Source organism: Centruroides vittatus, unplaced genomic scaffold (assembly GCF_030686945.1).
Source record: "Centruroides vittatus isolate TY-2023 unplaced genomic scaffold, ASM3068694v2 contig_651, whole genome shotgun sequence".
Classification (NCBI taxonomy): Eukaryota; Metazoa; Arthropoda; class Arachnida; order Scorpiones; family Buthidae; genus Centruroides; species Centruroides vittatus.
In genome coordinates this window covers 450563-476819 of record NW_027122405.1, presented here as the reverse complement: position 1 = coordinate 476819, position 26257 = coordinate 450563, and the positions used below count along the sequence as shown (strand labels likewise).

General features: G+C 29.2%; 1 protein-coding gene and 1 long non-coding RNA gene across 4 annotated transcripts in view; both read left to right on the top strand.

The window, feature by feature from the left end:
• Positions 1–20231, top strand: part of LOC136979879 (probable sodium/potassium/calcium exchanger CG1090) — a 37831-nt gene extending 17600 nt beyond the window's left edge. For all 3 annotated transcript variants that reach the window (XM_067275903.1, XM_067275904.1, XM_067275905.1), the window contains exons 6-11: positions 585–685; positions 6391–6626; positions 17093–17329; positions 19499–19600; positions 19682–19813; positions 19903–20231. In XM_067275903.1, the coding sequence (XP_067132004.1) occupies positions 585–685; positions 6391–6626; positions 17093–17329; positions 19499–19600; positions 19682–19813; positions 19903–20102 (1008 nt within the window). In that variant the 3' untranslated portion in view covers positions 20103–20231. The remainder of the gene's footprint in view (positions 1–584; positions 686–6390; positions 6627–17092; positions 17330–19498; positions 19601–19681; positions 19814–19902) is intronic.
• On the top strand, positions 12031–13375 carry LOC136979883 (uncharacterized). Its single transcript, XR_010881457.1, has 2 exons — positions 12031–12976; positions 13053–13375. It is a non-coding gene; the product is annotated as an uncharacterized lncRNA (long non-coding RNA).
• Positions 20232–26257: the final 6026 nt, after the last annotated feature.

The window sequence follows — 26257 nt, the reverse complement described above, 5'->3', positions numbered from 1 at the left end:
AATATGGTAATAATTAAAGTTTATTCTTTTCCTGAGTTATTAAAACTATTTAAATTTAGCTTAAGAATGGTTTAAATATAATACTTACTTTATTTACATTTAATACAAATCATTATTAAAATTTTCTTTTATTAATTAAAGAAATGATTAATAATAATATATATCAAAATCTTTTTATTATCAAATTATAAAAGTAATATGAAATTAAATGTGTTATTTTAGATATTATTTTAATAATATCTAAAATATTAATATATTTATATATTACACAAAGAAATATATTTTTACAGTTATAATAATTTACAAAATGATAATTTTCTAAAGATAAGTAAACTTTATTAAGTTTATGTTTGTAAAAATAATTTTTCATCTATAATTAATTAACAATAAATAAAATTTGCTTTTTTATGCTAAAATTTTTTAAAAAGTTATGACAATATTTACTGAAAACCAGATAGTAAATAATTACTATCCAGATTATCAGATAGTAAATAGTACAACTAATTTTTTAACTTTAAATTTTAAAAATATAAATTATCAAATTGAATTTAAAATATATTTTGAATTTATTATTATTTTTTCAGATTATTTATCTTAATTGGTGGCCTCTCTTCCGTGACAGCATGTTTTATTTAATTAGTATAATTGCATTACTGATTGTAATGTATAATGAAGTAATAACATGGTATGGACAGTTTCAAATTTATAAAAATACATTGTTTATGCAAACAGAAATTTTATGCACTATTATTGATAAAAAATTTAATTAATTATAAATTATGATATATATTTCTAATAATAAAAATAATACATAAAATTTCTGTGTACCTAGTTTAAGATATATCTTAGTGGCAGTTAAAAATACAATATTGCAGAATAATTTAATCAGCTTTATTTTTAAAAAATTATTTACCATTTAATATTATGCAGAAAATGACCAAATGTAGCAGTTATATTATTATTATTTTTTTAATTTTACCAATTAAACTTTTTTTAATTAGAAAATTATATCTTATCTGTTCAGTGAAAAATAAAAACAATTGGAAATTGCATTATAATGATTTAAAATATATCCTCTCCACATCAAATTAGTAGTGGCCTCCCATTGTACATCATACTTTTCTGTTAACAATAGAGTCATGCCAGTCATTTATCTAACACCTTTTAGAGGAAAAGTTTTGAATTGAAATAACGTGATTTCTGGTTTGCATCAGAAGTTTGTATATAGTTAGTTGGGGTCTCCTGCTTTAAGGTTTCCATATCTGGTTTCATCTTTTATTTATCTAACTCTGTTCTCAAGATTAAGGAAAGACAGACAGATGACAGTGAGTATTTATAGGTCTACAGTTTTTTTCAAACTGTAGCCCAATAACCTAATTGGAAAATTTGTTTGATTAGAGAAATTTATAGCTTAAAAATTATAATGATGTAATTTTTACATTTTAAATGTTTTTGTTATCATATTCTACATCTGTCAGTTTCAAATAGCTTATAATGATTCCATAAAATTTCCTAAACTCTAAATTATACAAAGCTGGTTAAATTGTTTTGCAATAATTTATATATTTCTCTTTCTTTTTATTATATATATCACAAATTATTTAACTGAGTGCAAAGTTCAAACATTTATATTAACAACTCAACAAACCTAACTTTTGATTAAAACCAGACAATATGCCTAATTATCAGGCTATAATTAGACTAAGTTAACAATAAAATACAAAGTAATTTGTCTAAAAGTCTTGTTAAAACATTTTCTCATTGATGTATTTTTTTCATATATAAATAATGCATATGAGAATTTTTCATAGAAATTCATATTTATAACAAAGTTTAATCTGTTGTTGTCTGTGTCAGCTATAAGTATTGAAGGAGTATTACTAAATTTTAATAGAGATTTTTTATATTGTGAAAGACTGCTGTCATTAAACACATCGTTTTAATCATTAATTAAAATAAATGAAATAAACAAATGTCTGAATACCTTGACTTATAGGTTATTATGTTCATCATGATTGTAAAAAAATATCTAAAATCAGATCTTATGTTTGTAAACATTAAATGAAATGATAAAATGATTTTTATTATAATTACAATTTTATATCTATTTGGATAAACAGTGAAAAAGTTGCATCATTGAATGTTAGTTCATCTACACAAACAAAATCAAATGTAAGAGAAAATGAAGAAATTTCTGTTTAAAAAGCCTTAAAATAGTTTATTATTATTAATAAAAAAAAACATCAGTATTATTGACAATATTATTTCCAATCCAAGATAAATTATTTTAATGAAAGCAATAATTATGCATCATTTAATATACATATATAAATTTTTTTTGGTAAGAAATTGCTTCTACTCAAACATTTCAAGGTAGGAAGTCAGTAGGTAAATAAATCAATGAGTCTGAATCAGTGCAGTTGCTTACACACTGACTCACTGTTAACTGAACATTAGCAAAGGTGTTTGTATAATTATTTGTTTTATTAAAATAATTTATCTTAAATTGAATATAATGTTGTCAATAATAAAGTTGTTTTTTGTTAATAACAATGAAATCATAAAATTATTGGGTTGTTCAGAAAGTAATTTCGTTTTTTCCATAGAAAGATAAATGCAATATTCTTATAATAAATAAATATTTTATTGAATTATATATTGACCATTTTGGTAAAATATTTGTTGTCATTGTTTCTGGTAGTAGCATGATTTCACATTCATAAAAGTTTTGATTGTTTACAAAAAACTGATCCAAGTGATTTTTGACATTGTCATTTCAAGTAAGTGTCTTACAGTTAAAAAAAATTTGTATAGACCTGAACAAGTAATAATCCTTTCTGAGGAGTTACCAAACTTGTGTGAAATTTGGCATTATCATGGTAAAACACTACACTTTGTTTGTTGATCAATTCTGGCCTTTTCTGTTTGATGATATTACTCACTTTGTTTACTGGATGGCAGTACACTTTTGAATCAGTTGTTAAGTTGTCTGGTAAAAGCTCAAAAAAACATTTCTTTAAAATCCCACCATAGAGAGCTTCTCCCTTTAACATGTAGAACCCGTATATCAAGCTTTGAAACGAAACCAATTCATTTTAAGTAATAATAAACAGTTCAGTTTAACAGATTTAATCTCGTAGTGATTTCACGTGTTGTTATACAGCAGATTGCTTCAATCAGTACCTTTATTTTGTTTTCATTGGCTTCAGATGGCCATCCAGAATGTGCTGTATCTTCGATATTAAAATTGCCAGAACGCAATTTTGTAAACCAGTTTTGGCACATGTTTGGAAGATACATGTTTGGAGAAGATGTGTTCAGAGAAAGACGGTGCCAATGTCTTTCTCTGAACACATCTTCTCCAAACATGTACCACAATTTTTTTCTTGTTTGAACAGCATTTTGATTTTTTAGTTATAAAAAAGCAAAATATGCCAAAAATGATGCTTTCAATTTTCCATATTTGATGGGTCACCGAAAAAAACAATTGTACAGAATCAAACAAAATTTCTTACAAATAAGCCTTAAAATGTCAGCTGTCAAATTATATAATGAAAATGTGGTTTAAAATCAAATTGGCTGATAAAAATACATCTAATTCCTTTAGTAATAAAAAAACGAAATTACTTTCCGAACAACCCAGTATTAGAATTATATTAAAAAGATGTAAAATTTGATAGCTAAGATTTTATTGAAGTTTTATCTCTTTTGCTTTCCCGACTTTTCATCCAAGGTGAAATGTTAAAAACAATAAACTGCTATTAAAAATACTTTAAAACCATTACTGTTGTTTTCTTTATTTTCCTTGTATATGCATTTTGATCTTTTGATCCTTTTCAGTACATTTACAGGACTAAGTTTATCCTATAAATAAATAAATATCTCAAAAAAGAAGAGCAAAAAAATTACAAAAGGCAATACGAGTTTTTTAATAGAAATTATAAAAGTTTTAAAAGTTTTTTCTTTCTATCATCTTAAAATGTTTTAGGCCTGCAAGGGAAATTTGCTTATTTTTTAACAAAAAAATTAGTGTTATATGTATACTAAATATTTAAGTTATTGTTTATAGTTGTTTGATGCGAAATTTATTCATTTAATATTTTAAAAATGCTAAATCAAAATTCTAAAATATTTTTGGATTTCAAATATGTTACTATATGAATAATTACACACAAATATTTAATTTATATGTATTATTACTAATTCATCATAATCTGTGTAACCTGACACCATAATTAACCACACTTTGTATCACTGCTTATCAAGGAAAACCAAATTTTTTTAATTCTGAAAATGTTTTTAACTCTGAGTCATCTTCAGCCAGTAAAACATTATAAACTAAAAATTGGACAAATTTTCAGCCTATAGCCAATATAGCTATTCATTTATATTTGTACAAATTTTATTGTATTTTTGCATTAATGATTTTTATGTCAATTTAGTCTATGTTGTATGTTTAATTTAAAATAATTAAAATGTGTTTGTTTCCTTTATTTTTAAATTTATGTTCCATTTAATGTACTAAAGCTTGTAATATTTTTATGGCCGAAGATGAATTATGAAGAATTATTATTTAGAATAATAGTTTTTATGTACTATGAAAAAGCTAAGTTAGTTTTAGATATGGAAAACATCATATCATCTTTAACAAATACAATACTTTCATTCCTTGAATAATTTTAAACGTAATACTTTTTCATTTAATTTTATATTAATGTTATGTGAAAATTTTTTTCATATTTAAAGAATTCTAGTCAATATTTGGTTTTGATAACTGATTTTGAGACTGATTACAGAATTTTGCAATATTTGTACATATAATATGTTACAAGGGGATTAAACTATTTACATTATATAAGTGGATGCTAGATAAGGTCATTCATGTTTACATCTATAAAATTGTGTCAACTTATATTATTATAATAAGTATTTAGAACACAATAAATATTTTATAAAATTTCAGAAATAAAAGATTGTACTATAATTATAAATTAATTACATTTGTACAATTGTCTTTAATACTACAAATATAATTAGATCACATTATTATTTGGAGATGTAATGATTATATTGCTGTAATATTTTCCATCAACTACTATTTAATACAGTATAATGGAATATTTCTATTGTGTTAGTTTTTCTCTTGTGATTTCTAGTTTTGATTTTATGTTTAGTGATGCTTTGGATATTTTGCTGAATATATATATATACACTCAAACCTGTTTTTGTGCGGTCTTTTTTGTGCGATTTTTTATACGTGCAATGTGTTTTGTGCAATTATTTTTGTGCAGTATGCCAATTTGATTGAAATTCATATACCGCACACAAAAAATCACACAAAACAAATTGCACAAATAAAAAATTGCACAAAAATAGACCACACAAAAACAGGTTTGAGTGTATTTAAGATTATATATTTGGTTGGAATCAATAATTTCTGTTTGTTTTTTTTATTGAATTGTTAGATGTATAAATTAATTTTTAAATATTTTAATATATGATCAGAAATGATAATATATATCAAATTTGTGTGTTTCTGACATAGGATAAGCAAAATCTGAATTACTAGATTATTTAAAACATTATTTATTTTATAGAATAACTCTTTTTTTTTCTTCTATTTTTTTCCCTCCTTTTTACAACCACAGTGTAAATATATTGAATGAATGTTGACATTAACTACTGTCATTATACATTTAAATCAATCATTAAACAAAATGAAGAAAAATCAAATTTTTCTGAACTGTGTTCCTAAAATTTAATAATGTATTGAAATGATTTACCTAAACTAAACTTACTGCTTTAATTTGGGTCCTTATATTATAAATTTTTGTAATCTTAATATTTTTGAGTATATCAGTCAACATCAAGATTGAAATGAAACATTTTAAAAATGGCAGGAATGATAAAACAGTGATTTAACATTCAATGTTCAATTTCAGTATTATATCTTGTTGAGTAATAAATTCAACTATGCTAGGATAAATTTTTAATCTAATTAAAGGACTTCAATTAAAGCAGTAAATGAATTTATTTTTAAGGAAGAATTAGATTGGATTTTTAAATTTTGTGAATTGTTTATGTAATTAAACTTTTTCAGTTCTAAAATTAATTTTGATTTATAAGTAAAAATTAAATAAGTTTTGCTTTTACTGATTTTGTGTATAATAGTATATAAAATTTTTTTTAACTTTTAACCATTTTTTGTTGTTAGATTTTCAAATTTTATAATTCTACACAAGCCAAAACTGTAAATTTTACAAGATTATTTTTATTTTATAATTAAATTAATGATCAAAACAATTTCAGAATAAAAATATGCAAATTTGTTTTGTTATTAGTATGGATTAATAAATAATTGAAATTAATAGTAATTTTATTTTTCTTCAGGCCAGAATCTGTTGTGTTATTACTATTATACGGTGCATATATTGCATTTATGTTTGTCAATAAACATGTAGAAGCTTGGATTCAAAAATTGCCATGCCCGTGTCCTGCATATGTTTCTCAAGGAGAAAATGAAGAAAATGAAAATTCCCATTTAATTGGTTACAAATCTCTTTCAAGCACAAATGGAACAATAGAGTCATCAAATTCACCTCCACCAAGTATTAAGGAACAGAAAGGTGAGAACTATTGTTACTTTCTTATCTGTAATTAAATAAATAATAATAATAAGTGATTATTTTATCTTATATATAAAATTCTCGTGTCACAATGTTAGTTACCGAACTCCTCCGAAACGGCTTTACCGATTTTTACCAAATTTCATATGCATATTCAGTAGGTCTGAGAATCGGCTACTATCTATTTTTCATACCCCTACACCATCTCCCCCCTTTCAAAAATATATTTATATATAAATTAAGGCTTTTATGTCCAACAGATGGCGCTACCTTCCGACGAACTAAGTTTGCTTTTCTGTCAGGCATTATGCTTTTCTCTGAGAATGGACTGAAGCAGATCATTTTCTATCTATCTATATAAATAATATATAACGTTCGTTTGTTCTTTTCTATGTTGTTTATATTAGTTTTAGTTTACGTTGTTTAGCATCGCGCGTGAGTTCTTTTGTATTTTATTTAAATTTGAAATTGGTTATTCGGAACAGTATTCGAATGTTGTTAGCCTGACGATGGCCATGGAATGGGCCGAAAACGTTTGTTTATGATTAAAGTTAAAGGTTCTCAGCATCAAGGTGTTGTTGTCTTACAGTGTAATAGAGTCTGAGTGAGGTTAGGAGAATAACTATTAATTATTCCTATTTTATTAAAATTATTACTTAATATAAATATTAATATAAATAAAATATAACGTTCGTTTGTTCCTACCGATTCCTTTGAAATTTTGACACAACGTTGCATTCGAATACGCACGTGTTTTTATATAATATACATGTCGAAATTCCCCCCAATGGGGGGAGATGGACGGGATTAAGGCTTACCGTGAAGAACTCGGCATCTATTATACTATTTTACATGCGTTTTTTGCGTTTTTAATTGCGTTTTAATAGGTTACGTCAACAGAATATACACTAAAAAGGGATTTTTCGATATTCCCCAGCGGGAAAAGTGACGGGATTAAGGCTTACTGTGAAGAACTCGGCTTTTATTATACTATTTTAGATGCGTTTTTGATTGCGTTTTAATAGGGTACGTCAAGAGAATGTACATTAAGAAGGGATTTTTTGAAATTCCCCCACGGGGGAAGTGTTATACATTTATAATAGATACATTTTGAGCCACAACAACGCGTGGCCGGGTCAGCTAGTATATATATATTATTACAGGCAACTATAATGGATAAATTTTCCTTAAAATAAAATTTGATTTTTATAAATTTACTATGCTGATTTCCAAAATAAATATTAAAATATTTATTAAATACATGTTATAATATCAATACATTTATCATTTTGTAGTTAAGTAACATGTTTTAGAATATTATTATTATATTAAGTAAATAAAATATATTTGCTATAATTATTTATATATGAAATTCTTTTATATTTAGTTTTATAATATTTTAAAATCATGCTTTATATCATGTATATGTTTGATATGATTTAAAATGGAACTTTATAGTATCATTATTGAGTTTTATCTTCAAATAAATGTAGAAATTAACTATTATTTCTTTTAACAAAAACAATTTGCTTTTAATATTTATCAGAAAGAAATTATATTTTAACATCTGATGTATTAAATGTGTTTCATAAAAACACATACCTCTGAACCTTAAAAATGAAATTTCAGCATAGTTCAATGCAGATAAAATACAAACATTTTCAATCTACATAAGAGATGTAGATCGAAAATGTGTTTATTTTTTGGCTGCTATCATATAAATAAATAAATAAAATTGTAACTGAGCATTCAAATCTATTAGAACAAAAATAGATAAAATTATATCAATCATTGTTAATATAGTTTAAGTGATGAAATCAAAATTTATTGATGATGATAACTTTTTTTAAACTCTTTCCACCTTGTTGGCACTAAGAGGGGTTTTTTTAATCATATCCATCATGGGTTCATCCAAAGCTCACAATGGAGATGGTCAACATATTAGGAATAGCCCATTCACAAAAATTCCTGGATTTTTCAACTGTCCAGATTCAATTTAGATTCTCCAGAGTGGTAGGCTGATACCTTAAATGCCTCTTGATAGTAAAGTGTTATAATTGTGCATTTTAGTTATAGTAGATTCAGTTTAAATATAATTAAATATATTTCTCTCAAATTTGTTTTACTGTAGAAAACTAGTCTTGCAGTAGTACACTGCTTTATAAAACAGAAATCTCTTTTTATCATATAAAATTAATACCTTCTTTTGCTTATATGAGCAATGCATACTTTATATAAGCAATATAAGATATTCTTATTGTTTTTGCTAAATAATCTAAGATATGGAAAGATGAAGAAAAAAGCAAATTGAAAATAATTATAATTCTGTTATAGGATAGAATTAAATGTTAATAATGGTCAATATTTTACAAGTCCTCTTTATGCCTTTATATTTCAAAAGGCTTCATATTTTGTTTATTGTAATGAATTCAGAATGTAATAATAACTGTAAACATTTCTTTAGCTTAGAGATGAAAAAGCTGCTTGAATTGAATAATTCAAATGTAAATTTTATCACTTTTTCTGGCAAAAAATTCAAAACAAATAGAAATAAGACAATGAATTTATGTAATAAAATGAATGTAAATACAATAAATTTATAGCAAAATGGAGGAATACGTTTACAGTCATAGCTTACATTGGAACAAAGGACAAGACACTTGGAATACTCCGGAGGATCTTTTCCAAATACTCTGTAACGGAAAAGATCCTCCGAACCCAATCAGACTACCGGAAATATACACCATCCCCCTCAGAGACCACAGATTTGACAGAGATTTGGAACAAAGTTTTACTTTGTAAAATATACATATGTATACAGTACTTATAGCTAAAATTTGCGAAATTTGAAAGGTTTCAATATATCTACAAGACAAGCATACAAGCAACATGGTCAGTATTTATCTTTTAACTGTATTTAAAATAAAAACAATTTCAATGTAAATCATCAGAATTGCTGCTAAAGAAGCGGAAGTATGATACAAACTTTCAAAATAACTCACAGCAAGTTTTAAGAATTTTTTCTATACTTGGTGTTAAAATACATTATTAGGTAATATTGGTTTTATTATCTTAAATCTATATCTGTAAGTTTAAAGTTGCTATTGATGATTTCAATTTCTCTTAATATTATTCTTAAAAAACTATTTCTATAATATATTCGTACTCTGTAATAGTCTTAAATAATATCTATAAAACTGAAATTCCTAAGCATTTTGACAAAGGCATTACACCAGTACTCTACATACAGTATATGTATGCACTGCATTGAAACTTATAGCTTTATGATACAAAGTAACCTTGTGATATTTAAGTCATTTTTTTCATTAAAGTAATCTAGAAATATAAATAAATTGCTACTTAATCTGTAAACGGAAATTATTTACAGTAAAAATTTAATTTAAAATAATATTATTAGTACTTACTTGCTAGATTTAATAACTTGTTATTAAATCTAGCAAGTAAGTACATCAACAACAAGTTATTAATCATATTTAAGATTTATTTTAAACTAGCAGATGAGCCCGGTGTTGCTCCAGCAGAAGTAACTGTAGCGAAGATTAAGATTATTAGATTATAGCTAATCTTACCCGTTTTCACCGGGTGTAAGAACTGTGATATCCTTACTTGAATAAAATGATTAATTTTAAATTCTAAAATCTAAGAAAATTTGTTTGGAACATTATATTTCGAATTTGGAACGAATTCAAATATTCGTTCAAATTCGTTTATTTTGGATTTATTGTTTTTGGGTTACCGGAACAGTGGAAATTATTAAAATATTTATTAATTTCCAAAATGTATACTATATGTGCCACTATTTACTTTCCTTTATTATTTACACTTTATACTGACTAAAACTAACTCTCTCCTCCTTTTCCCTGGGAGAGTTGAATTTCCAAAAATCCCTTCTTAATGTGCATTCTCGTGCCAAACCCTACTAAAACGCAAAAAACCGCATCTAAAATAGTACAGTAGAAGCTGTTTCTTAGGATAAGCCTTAATCCACTCCCTCTTCCCCGCCGGAGGAATTTCGAAAAATCCCTTCTTAGTGAACGTTCTCCTGACGTACCCTGTGTACCAAATTTCAACTTAACTCCTAACCGTTTGGGCTCTGCCCTTATTATTATCATTATTATCAATTCATCTCGATTATATTATAAGATAACGAAATCATTTAAATATCGCAATGACTTTTTCTTTGGATCTAGCGTGACATTTAATTTTATGATTTTTATCCTTGTTTACATTATAGTATTGACGTACAGACATGATTTAATATGTATACTTTAGGCTATAGTATGAGGTATTAAATCGCTTACGTAAGAGAGTAACAGATCGAAAATTTATTTTGTAGGCGGATTAATTCTTTTACAAGGTCAGAATGCTATTTTAAAACCGATTAATATGAATTATTCTGCGTATTAGTAAAAGTATTGTTCTTAAAAATAGTATAGACAGTGCAATGTTTTCAAACTAACACTAAATAAAATTTTTACCTAAAACATCTAAGAATACATTAATCGTAATTGAAAAAACTTAATTCGTGGACACTAAGAATACGCGTGTGTAATAGATGAATAATTTTTCCCGTAGCTTGTAGACAAAAGATATCGTCTGTAGTTTTGAAGACTCCGAGTTCGAATCCGCGCATGAATTCCAAGAACTTTACATAATTGGTTTGCTGGGATATATTGTATCTTTTTCCTAATAACTTGGCATTTGCTGTTTCCGCAGGACTTGTTTAGTCTGTTTTAAAAGGCGTTAATATTTATAGTTTTAAAAAATGTAGCAAAGTATCTAGAAAATTATATAAAATTATTTACTGCAATCTTTGAATTCGTGAATATGTAGTTTATATTTACATTAGAACCCAATTATCCGACCCGAAGTAGACCCGATACTACTTCAGATAACTGAAAATGCGAATAAAACGGACGAGCATGGCCACTTCGGATTAAAATTGACTAATATAAAAGATTTCTATATGGACCTACGGTACACTTATTTTATGGGATATAATGAAGGAATATCTGTAGACGATCATTCCTCAGGGGCGAATTCTCTGGGCTTCTTTAGCATGCGCCGCATGCTTAAGAGAAAGTTTTGACTGTCAATATGCTTTTTATATGAAAACAAATATGCCAATAATAATTTATTCTAACGTGTAAACTCTCTATCATTCGTGTTTGCATTTGCATTGACAGATATTGACTAGCGTTTTAAGTCAGCGTGAACTCGATCGCTTGCTGGTGTGGAAGTTTGCCGCGACAAACAAGTGCGCGCGCATGACGTCATTCGAAGCATTTAACACGGCCAGATTGTATCGAAAGCTTGCGGTATCCAGTCAGCATACATTATGTACTGTACAGGGCGAATCTATAGGGAGTAATAGAGCTAAGGCAGGGCCGGCCATCGGGGGGGTGCGGCGGATGCTACGCACCGGGGCCCCGCGATTGAGGGGGCCCCAACATTATCAAGAATGCACACGAAAACTTGACAATATTCCTATCGTTATCAGTATGACGAAAAGTACATTTTATCGTAAACATTATTATTGTAGATCTCTGAATTTCGACAATCTTTAAACTAATTCTCGATGATGCGAATGTTTAGTTTTTGTTATTTGATTCGGGGAACTCCCGAGGATCCCCACCTAAATTCGACTTTTTAAAAAAAATTTCAAAACCATATAGCCCGCGTTAAGAAATGAAAATAATACTGTGGCCGTCGGCCATATAAAATTATACGATTTATGTATTCGTTTGTCATAAAAATTTGTCTTTCCACTTTTTTCCCGATACTACAAATATTCGAGTAGAAAGTAACCGGTTTCGACTTATTTCTACTTAAGAAGTAGTTAAATAATTAAGCGATTAGGGAATTGGGGACATAAACAAAACCCCGATGAAAGAGCCGGAATATTACTTAAACAAAAGCTTAACCGAACCAATATACAGCCGAGTATAGTGGGGACTGATTTCTTCGAAATATTGTATTAGATGTAATAAAGACAAATTTTTCCAATTCGACGAGAGTGACCGAAAAGTTGTAAATTTTGGAAATTTCCGTGGACAACACCTGGTCCTAAAACGAATTAGTTAGAAAACAAATGACTTTTAAGTTTAACATATTTAGATTTTTACGGCTATGGTGAGAAACGTTTAAAATTTACAACAGCCCTGTCGCGTCCTTTGAGATATACTAGTGATGCGACAAAAGAGGTATTTGACATTGACCGGTATCAGCACCCTGGGGATTTGGCAGTCCTCTGCAACCGTCTTCGATTCCATCCATTAGCCACTGGTAGGGAGCTATTTGACTAAGTACATTGTTTTAAAATTTTAAAAGTAAAGAATATTTTATATCTTTATGTACTGTACGTTTCTTTGCAAAGCTATATTTAATTATAATTTTCTTTAAAAGTATATTCATATAATTGAAGAATATTTTGTATGTACCAGTACATCCACCACATATTTTATTTCACCGAGTAAGTTTTTATTATTTTACTTTTAATTGTAGCCCTTATATCGTGGCTAGCGATTCGGAATGTAATCGTGATATTAAAAATGCATTTAGAGAAGTCTACGGTTTTTACTGGCTTATCGAATAAACGATACGAATGGAGCCTAGACCATCACTGACGCGCAATTGACTGATTGCCCCTGGATGTCGGCTTCTTACAGAAACACAGCTTCCCTATCATCAAATGTCACGGCACGCCCCTGGTATATAATCGTAGTTTTAATGTTTCTTTTATAATTTCTTCTATCTTTTTTTGTCTGTCTTATTTCTGGAACTTTCGGTCTGACTACAGCCTACAGGTGGGTCCTATTGACAAAGCCGGCGCTTCCTTTGTTTTCCCTCTGTAAGGTGTTGACCTTACAAGTGGTATTACCCGACCGCACGTGGGTCCAATTGACAAGGTCGCGCTTCTTTTGTTCCCACTCTGCTAAAAGATCAATACTTTACAAGGAGCCTCCGAGAAGTTGTGAGAGTTCGAGTTCAGCACGAGAAAGAAAGACGTGTCATACTACAAAACGTTTAATTATTGTTACATCTAATCATGTCCATGCCAAGGAAATATCCCTCTGGGTGTCAAAAAAGAAAATTAGCAGAAAAGAAAAAAGTAGAAAAGCTAAATTTCAAGAAATCACAAGTAGATCTGTTTTCTTGGCTACGAAGTAATTCCAGCAATGAAATTGTTTCGACTTCAGAAGTTACAGTTCAAGCTTCAACTGGAGAAGAAAGTTCCGCACAAACTACACAGTCTTGCAATGAAAATGTTGAAACTGTGAAATTCGTTGAAGAACCGCATGTTTATACAAATATGATCGAATCAGAAAATAACGTCGAAAATGACAATAACGAATATGATCAAATGAACATAAGTGATCCAGATTTATGGCCAAGTATTATAACTGATAAGTTTCGAATGTTTTGTGTTAAAACCGGACCTGTACAACACAAAGGAGTTTTTGCTAAGAATGATGAAGGTAGGTCATTTTCCACTACGTACTACTTTAAAAAAATGCCAAATGGTGAAACCCAGCTTCGCAGCTGGTTAATTTATTCAAAAACGCAAGACTCGGTATTTTGTTTTTGTTGTATACTATTTTCTAAAAGAAGAGGAAATGAACAATCTACACGGTTTATAGGTGGCTATAGTAACTGGAGAAAGCTGTCAACTGTAATTCAAGATCATGATCGTTCTATTTGTCACTTTAATTCGTTTATTGCTTGGAAAGAATTACTAAAACGACTAAATTTATGTTCGACTATTGATGAAACTAATCAAGTTAATATAAATAAGGAAACGGAACGACTTAAATTACTATTTCAAAGAATTGTAGATGTGATTCTATTTTTAGCATGTAATAATCTTCCACTTCGAGGAACCCATGAAATAATAGGAACGCCTAATAATGGAAATTTTTTAAGTTTAATCGAATTTTTAAGTAAATACGACTCTGTGTTAATGGATCATATAAACAGAATAAAAAATTCGAAAAATAGAATTGTGCATCATTTAGCACATAGATCACAAGAACAAATTATTTCTGCGTTAGGAGATGAAGTCCTTAACAAAATTAAAAACGATATAAAAGCAGCCACATACTATAGTGTCCAAATGGATTGTACTCCTGATATTTCCCATAAGGAACAAACTTCAGTTATTATTAGGTATGTAAATTTTGAAGAGAAAAGATTAATTATAAATGAGTCATTTATAAGGTTTATTGAAGCAACTGATGTGACTGGAGAAGGACTAGCAAAAACTCTATTGAAAACATTAAGTGAGCTTGATTTAGATATTATGAATTGCAGAGGGCAGGGATACGACAACGGTAGCAACATGAAAGGGAAATATAAAGGTGTACAATCTAGAATAATTGCTCTAAACCCTCATGCAATATATGTGCCTTGCCTATCACACTCTTTTAATTTATTAATTTGTGATGCCGCTTCCAGCAGTATATATTGTAAAAATTTTTTTGGGATATTGCAACGTTTATATTGCTTATTTTCTGCATCTACAAAGAGATGGGAAATTCTACAAAAACATTTAAACATTACTCTTAAACCATTATGTGACACTCGTTGGGAAGCCAAAATAGATTCGGTTAAAGCAGTGTATACACAGTTTGAACAAACTTGTAATGCCCTAGAAGAATTTATTTATGTAAGTAACGATAATACAGCGGTATCCGAAGCTAAAAGTCTATTGGATTCAATACAAGAAATGCCATTTATTTTATGTTTAGTAGTATGGTTTGCAATGTTGTCTAAAATCAACGCAATCAATATACTATTTCAAGCAAAAACAATTATTCTTGAGTCGGCTTTTAATTTAGTCAATAAAATTAAAACTGAAATCCAAAATTTAAGAACAAAATTTAACACATTTTTAGACGAAGCAAAAGTGCTAGCACGTAATTTAAATATTTCAGAACATTTTCCTGAAAAACGAATACGAAAAAGAAAAAGGTTATATTCCGAAATAGCAGAAGATGAAGTTATAGAAAACCCGGTAGAGGAATTTAGATGTTATTTTTTTTAACACTCTAATTGATACGGTTATTGTACAAATAGAAGATAGATTTAAAAGTATACCAAATATTATTTCTGATTTCAAATTAATCACTGATATGAAAACCTTAGAAAAACATGAATTAGAAAAATGTTCCAAAAACTTTGTAAATTTTTATAACAAAGATGTAGATGAAAACCTAATCCAGGAAATTGGTTTGCTACGGGATTTGATTTTGAATGAAAGGGATGTAAATAACGCACAAGATATTTTGCAATACATACTAAATAATAATTATAATAAGTTATTTCTAAATGTATTAACTGTATTAAAACTTTTTTTTACGTTGCCAGTTACTATAGCAAGTGCTGAGCGCTCTTTCAGCAAATTAAAATTAATAAAGAATTATCTTCGATCCAGCATGTGTGCAGAACGCTTAAATGCACTTGCAATATTAAGCATCGAAAAAGAAATTGCAAAAAATTGTAATTTTTCTGAAGTAATTAATGTATTAGCAAGAACAAAATCACGCTTTAAATAAACATGCATTAATATATGTTCGTGTTTGTAAATTTTTTTATTTTAGAAAAACATATGGGCCCAAATAGTTTCTTGCACCCGGGCCCCTTTATCGAGAAGGCCGGCCCTGCCCCCATTGTCAAGGGCCCACAAAAATTGAATTATCATAAATTTTTAATACTTTTTCACTATAATATATTTCATGTGTAGATATAATGGGCTTTATAATAATTTTTTATTCACACCAAATAACGTTTCTGCCTAATTGTTTAGTGCTAGAGATAGGCCTATTATTCTTATTGTAATTTTCAGCATGCTCAAAAATTTTGGTCAGGATTCGCCCCTGTCATTCCTCTAACACTTTCACGCCAAATCGAAATTGTAGGTATAAAATATTAGTGATTTAAGTATCTATTGGATATATTCAGGAAGAGAACAAAGAAACGATTATTCATGAAATAATCTAAATTTTAATTGACTTAGTTCTTATAACTAACGAAATTTTGGTGCATAAATTTAGATTATAGGTGCATAAATTTTAGTATTAGAAATTTAATCGACTTGAAAATAATCCTAAAATAGCTTATCCTAAATTTGTTTATTTCAATTTTTATGAGTTTACTTGTTTATGTAAACAAGTTGTTTGTATGTGTTTATATAAACTCAAACGCATGAAATTTTCAGAAATTTATAACATTAGCGCTTTTTAATTTTTTCGAAACGTCAATATAAAACTAAATTATAAGTTGAAAACTCTGATTTAAAAAGTTCTTAAAATTAAAACTGAAAGAATATTTCTTTAATGAAGATAATTTGTTTTCACATAAACAATTTAGAACTTTTTAATTGTGAATATATGAACTGTTATTCTGAACGAACGCATATTTTTAATAATGAAATATATACATTTCAGTAAATGAACCTTATACGGCTGTCTACGACGAAGATGAAAATCCCTTTGATCCACCAAAGTCTCGTAGCCGCCTTGCCTTGTGGATAATTTCTCTTCCACTGACTGCTGTGTGTTACATTACTATTCCAGACTGCCGAAAAGCTAGATGGAGGAAATGGTATCTTGTAACATTTCTAATGTCTTGTGTATGGATTGCAGCATTCTCTTATATTCTCGTTTGGATGATTACAATAATTGGTAAATATATTTTGTTTTCAATATAATAATTATAAGGTACAGTTTGTTATATAAATTATCCGAAAAATATATTCACGTAAGATTATCAAAATTCGCTGTTCAAATAAGTTTTATTAGGCCTAGAAGGGCATTCGTTTTTTCAGAATAGTTTACGTCAATTTGACGTCATTTCACTCCCTTCCCATTACAAAAAAATATAAGAATTACGTCAAACTGACGTAAAAGTGTACACAATACTATTCAAACGAATGCACCTTAAGGTGCTGCTTATTTTGCTTTTCTCAAAGTTATATTAATAAAGTTGGGCCGTATGAGACTATATATGAGGAAAAATTTCAGTAAAAAGTGTGTGTATACATTTGTGATTCGTGCCTCCTAAACATAAGCATTTTAATGTTGACATTTACTTCATTATAATCAATAGCTATAGAACTCTGCATAATGAAGTAAATGTAAAGTTAATAATTTTGGAGCAAGAATACTAATTTTACTAACTCAATCCGTGATATAATTTCTTCAATATTAATAAGAAGTCTTCTATAATACATTAAAATATTTTATTAAAATTTCGATACTATGAGGAGGTGTTTACATATCTGAAATATGACTTTCTACCTGAAAATGCTTACTTCAAATAACTTTATAATAAATTTTTCCCCGAGGTTACCAATTCGCCAAGCACTTTTTATAAATGGCTCTACTTTTATTACATGCTTCTGGCAAAATTTTGCAAACTTCGATTCGTCGTTTTTCGTAAAAAAACAAAGATTTGTATAATTTATTTTAAGTATTTAAAGTTTTAATAAAGGAGAAAGTTTACTTTTCATTATTTCTTACAATGTATAAACTGATGATGCATAAAATATGTTGCCAAAACCCGGGTTGCTCATGACTGCTTTATACAGTATATATACTGTATAGTATGTATAGTACATATAATTAATACTGCAGTCAATATCTCATATTTATTACTCTATGAGATAATGATAAAAGTTCTTCGAATATTATTATTTTTTTTTATAGCCAATAGGTTGTATTTTATAAGACATTTCGATAATGTATATTATTATTAAAATTACAAGCATTTTAGGTATATCGATGCTTCAGTCTCTCATACTTTTGAAAATTTTGAAATATTGCCAAGTAACTATGACGTGACAATATCGATCGTCACGTTTCTGCAAGTTGACTTTCTTCCGGCATGTCAACTTGTCAACGTATGTCACAATATATGTTGAGAACAATAACAAAATCGAATGTATTATATCTTTCTTCAAGTACTAATATATGAATAAGCTGACAGGAATTGATATATCTGTCAAGTTTTTTTTTGCACATTCTTGCGTGTCAAGAAGTCCTGTGTCACGATTTATTTTTATCTTTTTATTAAGGTTCAGAAGATCACCGTAACACATGTATTCAAACTATCATTATTGAATGTAAATAATAATAATTTAAAACAGTAAGTTTGTTGGAGGAGTAATTTATTCTAATTATGAAAGTTTGCTGAATTTCTAATCTCTATGGATCTTTGTTTTCCCCTCTTATTTTGAATTATTGGAAACTAAATAGCGCTTATCCTGTTTTTTAATTAATATTTTATAGATAATTTTAGGTAAATCTTATCATAATTATTAATTATATATATACATAGTAAAGACGGAGACTTTACATTAGAAACTGCAACCTGACTATATCTTGCTTCTGCTAAGCATTAGGTCAGTACAAGTGCACAAGAGTTTAGGACTTCAGGTAATCGGTAGTGGACTATTCGATGGCATAATCGCCATCTACCCTCGACTCCCCCTTTTTATAGAGCCAAATCCTGTTTCGGCTTCTATAAAAGATATTTTTTAAAAATCTAATATTTATCTTATACAGAAAAGTTGTTAACAAAAAGAAGTGCACTTCAGATTACTTTGGAAAGGAACACGATTGGAATGATTGAATTATTGTTTCTCATTTGGAATTTTCATATTGTTAGTACGATTTTTGAACGTTGTAATCAGTTTACGTGTATATTTTTACACTTAATTTAAGTAAAAATACATGATTGGTGAGATCTTTTAAAACTAGGATTTTGGATTATCAAAACACAAATTATATTATTGTTTTTGATGATGACTGTGGTACTAATGCTATATACATAATGCTTATCTTTTCTTACAGGTTTCACACTTAGTATTCCCGATACTGTCATGGGATTAACGTTTTTAGCTGCTGGAGTAAGTGTTCCTGATGCAATCGCTAGTCTTTTAGTAATAAGAAATGGTAAGATTTATAATAACGCTATGTTCTATATGTTCGCATTTTATCTTAGTTTTAAATAATAATCTAGTACAATTTTCATAGGTTATGGCGACATGGCAGTTTCCAATGCGGTAGGCAGCAACGTTTTCGATATCCTGTTATGTTTAGGATTACCGTGGTTTTTGCAAACGGCAATTGTAAATCCCGGTTCCCACGTCATCGTCAGAAGTAAAGGTAAGTAATAAGATAATGCGAACTTTATTTAAAGACCAATAAACAAATATGTATACATATATTTAATATAATATAATTTTTTTTTATAGGTTTAACATATTCAACACTAAGTCTGTTATCCACTGTGTTATTTTTATTGGTTACTACCTACTTAAATAATTGGAAATTAGATAAAAAGCATGGGATAATTATGATGATCTGGTATGTTGCCTTTATGGTGATGGCAAGTTTATACGAACTGAACGTTTTCGGTTATTTTAATCCCCCCAGTTGTCCCAGCGACTATTAATAAAGATAAAAATTTCTTTTAAAATTTTGTAAAATGTAAATATTATATGTATATATGCTTGTGAATTTATATTTCTGTTCACCAATCCAGATACGAAAGCTATTTTGAAATATAAGACATTTTAAAGTTTTATATGAAAATGAGATTTTCTAGTGATGTACTTTGTAGATTAAATTAGACTTTACATAAATTATTTTCTAAAGAAAATGAATTTCGGGATGAAAATTGAGAATGACTGAAAAAATGATTGATTGAATTGAACCATTTTTTTTTTATTAGAGAATGATTGTTTTCAAAAATTAGAGACGAAATATCCTTATTCTTGATTCACATTATATATACTGTATTTTATTAAAACTTGGAAGTTATAAAATCGTCGTTTGCTACTTTAAGGATAAAGTGATGTAAGAAATCTCAAGTTTACCCGGAAGTTTTATTATTTAATTTTAGTTATTTAAAGAACTGTAATCCGTTCTTATATGTACTGATAATTTATAAATAACTTCTGGATAAAAGTTTGAATTATGATATCGATTCAAGAGTTACTTTTATACTTGTAAAATAAAGTGTCAATTAGCAGAATTTCAATATGTACCAGGTATCAAATTAAGTTATGTATTATTGAACATTTATTATTATTATTATTATTATTTGTAAGTACTGTATTTATTTTTAATTCGCTATAAAATAACATTTTAGTTATCTTATTATGGTTGTAGGATTAAAATCTTTTATACGTTGTTTTTTATTAACTTTAAGAATAAATAAGTAAAATTAATATTTATATTCTTATGTACTCATTATTTAAAGTTTTGTATGTCGACATAATTTATTACAGAAAGATAACTTGTAGGTTGTACTCAATTTTTAAATATGAAAAGTTGTTCGGCAGCAGATTTATACAAAGAAGGATATTGTGTATGAAAAGCATTTCAATGAAAGAACTTAAACAAATTACTTAACATGTCATTAGATTTAATTTAAGCGAGCGTTAGCGAAGCTTCTTCTATGAGGCTTATAGGATTGTGTTCGTTCTCAAAATCCGTTTGATAGATTTTCCTCAAACTTTGCCATTTCTATTAATTTCGATGTGGAATCCAAAAATGAAATAAAAAATAGGGGTCAAAGACTTCGTTTTCGAGATATAAGGTCGTTTCACGAGCCCGCGCGACAATGCGATATCGCGCGATGTTTCACGATAGTTAGCACGTCTTCTATGAGCTTATAGAATCGAGTTTGTTATCAAAATTTAATGGATCGATTTTAATAAAACTATATCATTTTCCATTAATTGAGGCGAGGAATTCAGAAATGAAATGTAGGTCCATTTAAACGTAAAAAATCCAGCAACGAATCGCTTAACTTTCCCGGGAACATTTAAAATTCTGATAGCGCTACCTGTTAAGATATTTCATTTCAAAAGCTGTTTACATTTTTAATTATAAAATAGCAAAAAGCTTCATTTTGAGAGTAAGGGTGGGTTTTATTTAAAAAAAAAAAAATTGTAAATTCTAAAACCGTGTAAAATCGTCATTAAGTCCGACTCTACTCCAGATATGACACACGATTACCCTTTATCTCCCCACCCGTTGACCTTAAACACCAAAACTTAATATTACGAATCTTTCTAATATACAAATTTTTTAATCAATCACTTCCTGCAAAATTTCAGAAATTTTCGAAAATGCAGGAGTTATTAAGCTTCAAAGAGGGTAAACAAAATCGTGCTCCACACACATTAACATCCATACATACAGAAGGAAAAAAAACTCTGAATGTTTCTCGACGTTCAAGTCCAAAAATGTAAAAATTTTGGGGGGGGGACATTTTTGACCGATTGCCATACTTTCCCTCTGTTACCTATAACAGAGCTAGGAAAGTAAAAAAAGGAGTCTATGACTTCGTTTTCTATATACAAAGGGTATTACAATGACAATGTTCATGCTCTCTGATGCGATGAGTTCACCTAACGGAATGTAGACCTAGGAGTCAAAAATAAAAACAGTATTACGTGCGCCTACGAAAAATAGGCGAGAAAAACGAATAAAACAAGAACAAAGCAATCGCAATCGATTGCTTTGTTTTTGGATCGTATCTCCCGTGACCTGCAGATAAGAGAGTAGCCTCTTTTGTGGCAGCAAGTGTAAAGTTCACCTGTCCGCGTTGTCAGTACTGTACAAGAATCGCCTAACAGGGTCAGGGATCGCTTCTTTTCTTCTGACTCCGCTTCAATTCTATCGCGATACGACAAAGTCGCGCGATGTCCTAGTATAATTACTAAGCTAAATTATTCTCTGCGGGAATATTCATCTAACTTTTTATTTTGATTTATATTCAACGTATCCACTTAACAGATTTATTAGTGTAGTAGTTTAAAGAATTTTCGATGATTTTTTATTCTTGATACAAGGTCGTAGAAAGGAGGAAAAAAGTGGTGCGGCCCAAAAATGGAGAGCAGTTGCCACGATTACCGCTGTAGTTTCCTTGTTTCTCTATAAAGATTTCACTTTCAATACTTATCTAGTTATTTCAACTTCCTAATTTTTAAATTTTCCTGTATTCGTGCGTTTCCTGGAGTAGGGGAAAGCAACACCTTAGGCTTTTTTATGGAGAGAAAGCGTTTTACCTATTAGTTTGGTCTGACGGCGTTCCACGCCAGCGAGTGATTGAAATTAGAATTGTATTCGTAAGGTTGGCTGCAAAAATTGCGGACTTGTTCCTACGGCCTTAGTAAGTAAGTACATACCTTATAATTTTCTTTTATATACTTCAAATTATCGAGTAAATCCCGATAATTTTGAAGTGTACGAAGCAAACCATAAAATGGTGATAAAACATAGGATAGTTTCATATTGCTTTATATAAAATTTTGAAACACAAATTAAATGAATTCTGAAAGGTTAATTTTTAAAAATACAATGCAGGAATTTCGCACTGTTGTTTTTTTTTTTTTTAAAGACACATCTACCATGCTGTATATAATTTAAAAACTCTCTTATACTTTTGTAATTATTTATACCCTTTTAGTATAAATTATAACATATTTGAATGATGATATTCCGTTACAAGCTTTATAAACTCATTAAAATTAAAATCAGAAAGTGTACAAAATTAATAAAATAATGTAAAAGATAAGAGTTGTTTCGAAGTAATTTTTATCTTAAAACCGATGGAGTCACATAAAATCATTCTTTTTCTTATTTGTACTATATATGTTAGTACACGGAAAATTAATCTCCACTCTTTTCTGACGTACGGAGGCTAGAAATTTTACAGTACTATAATCTGTTTACTTAAAAACAAACCCGAATAAAATTAAAAATTAAAAATTGTGAGGCAAACAGGTAGATCTTGAGAGAGAAAAAAATTTATTATTCACATTATATTACCCCAAATGCATTTTGCCGTAAACGGCCACCAGTGGATGATGTTTCTGTTGCTGTTGGATGACTTGCATCAAAGTTTCTTTGGAAAAAAGCCGTACTGAGGAGGCCGTTTACGGCGAAATGCATTTGGGGTAATATAATGTGAATAATAAACAAATTTTTTTCTCTCTCAAGATCTACCTGTTTGCCTCACAATTTTTAATTTTTAATTTTATTCGGGTTTGTTTTTAAGTAAACAGATTAGAGTACTGTAAAATTTCTAGCCTCCGTACGTCAGAAAAGAGTGGAGATTAATTTTCCGTGTACTAACATATATAGTACAAATAAAGAATTTTGTACATCCTTTTTCTTATCTACCATATTAGTGATTTATAGTTTATCTTATATATGATGTCAAATTTATTTTAAAATATAAATGATTTCCACACTTCCTCGTTACTAAGATTTTACGTGAATTTGATTTCACGCCTAAATATACATAATCTGACATACTTGATAAAGTCAAAAGACCCAAACAAAAAACATGTTATGGCTCTGAAACTCGAACCCACTTTTTCCCCGAAACTTTGGATCACGAATTCTTTTAAATGGACATGTTTTATACATCAGGATATATTTCAGGTGTTTTTTGTTTTTAAACACTCCATTAATAACATAAATTTGAAATTATTACACGCAGGCAAGAAATATTTTTAAAAATACTATGGTATTATTTTGAGGGTTTTTCCAATAATAATAAGTTCTTACCACAAAAACCTCCCTCCTATTTTCGTTCGTTTGACTAAACGGAAGGAAAATGTTGAGAGTTTGATCCCCATAATTCTTGAGTTTTCATGATTATTTTTATCCACGTTTGTATCTAAAATATTTATATTTATCGGATGATTATCATTATAAAAAAGCATTTTTGTAAAACCTTTATGCCTATTGAATTACGTAAGATTGAATCAATTATTAGTTTCTCGTTGATTTTGACATAATTCATCAGGTATAGAAAAAAAATGCAAAGAAACACAGATTCAAAACAACGAAATTAAAACAAATTTCATTTCTACAAATTTCCAGAATATAAAATAAGATTATATCTAAAGCGAAGTTTCATATTCATTTTGTGAGAGATAAGTTGTAATGGTAGTATTTGCATTCCTTGTTTAAAGATTAAGTTTTCGAACTGTCATTATACAACAAATCGTAATATTTCAAAATGCAACGCCTAAGCTTACTAGATTGTGTGGATTTGTACTACGTAATTGGTGCTAGCCATTTTTTACAAAAAGCCCAACTAATATGATCTTGCCGAATTTAGGTGCATTATTTTTGTGCATAGACTGTAAGCGAAATGTTCGTAAATGGATTTCTTTCGCATGCTCGCAGTGTATGATAAAACTTCCTTTATTTATTGATACATTATCAGAGTAATACATATTAGTGAACGGCTGCATAGTGGAGACGCTAATGGCATCCGCTCGCCGTTTGGGGACTAGGGTTTCAGTCTGAATCGTACAAATTAGTAAGTTTCTTGAGTAGTTTGGTCTAGACACGCCATTTCTCATTATCCCGTGGCCGTGTTATAAACCTTTTTTTTTAACTCTTTCCGCCCTGTGAGCACTAAGAGGGCCTCTTTTAGTAGGCCCATTATGGGTTCGGCCTGATCCACAATGGGGCGACCGGGTGGTGAGGGACGGGGCTCGACATATCCGAACGGACCACCCCCCGAAAAATTCCTGGGGATTTCTCGACCCGTTCGAATTCGAACCCGGGTCCCCCAGAGCGGTAGGCTGCCACCTTGACCGCTCGGCCATCCGGCCTCCGTATTATAAACCTATACGAACCCATAATGCCCAAAATGAAAAGATTCTTTTTTGTGCAGGTAAAAAGTGCACAGGTAAAAATAATGAAAATTACTAAGGCTGTTCTATGTGGCAGCGTCCAGCGACCGCGGGCGTGAACGCGTTTCCAAGCGGAGCGACATAATATTCTCATTATCTCATTTCTGCATGAATATTTTTGTTTTACAATGGCTACGTTTAGCAAATTCGACAGTTCTAATTGAGCGGAGATATAATAATGGTAATACTACTATGTAAATACAATGAATCTACTGAATTACAAGTTGATGGTGCTACATAAGCTTCTGCAAATTTCCACAAACTCAAAAACAGTTCAAAGTAAAATAAACTCATCTTTAAATTAATATTTTGTATATATTTGTTTTTAGCTCCTGTAACTTGCGTATGAATTAATATTGTAATACTTTAATTTCCGTAAATAATATATTCGATACTTATTGTATGAGCGCAGCCATCTTTGATCAGTTATCGCTACCCAAAAATAGTGTAAATGAAGTCATTCACTGAACGTGACGTTAATACACTCAACATGTTCCGAAGTAGCGCTTCTAAAGAGGATGTTTAGCAAAACAAACGCTCCGAAACTGTCGAGTCTGATGAACGTAATCAATAATTGGTTAAATCCGTGGTGTCTAAATCACATCCCTAGGCCATATGCAGCCCACAAACATATTTGACACACCACTTACAAATTATAGAAATAGGCCTACTTTTGTAGGTCTATATATAGTGTATACAAAATAATTGTGCCCGCCTATCTATTTGACCGACAATCGGAAAAGTTGGGGACCATTGAGTTTAACGTTTGCTTTTAACAGATATTTTTTTATAATAGCCTATCCTGGTTTTCAAAATGAAAACATAGTTGCCAACCAGTGTTTAGCGCTGACCAGCAGCGTTTTGTACGCTCCATCAGTGG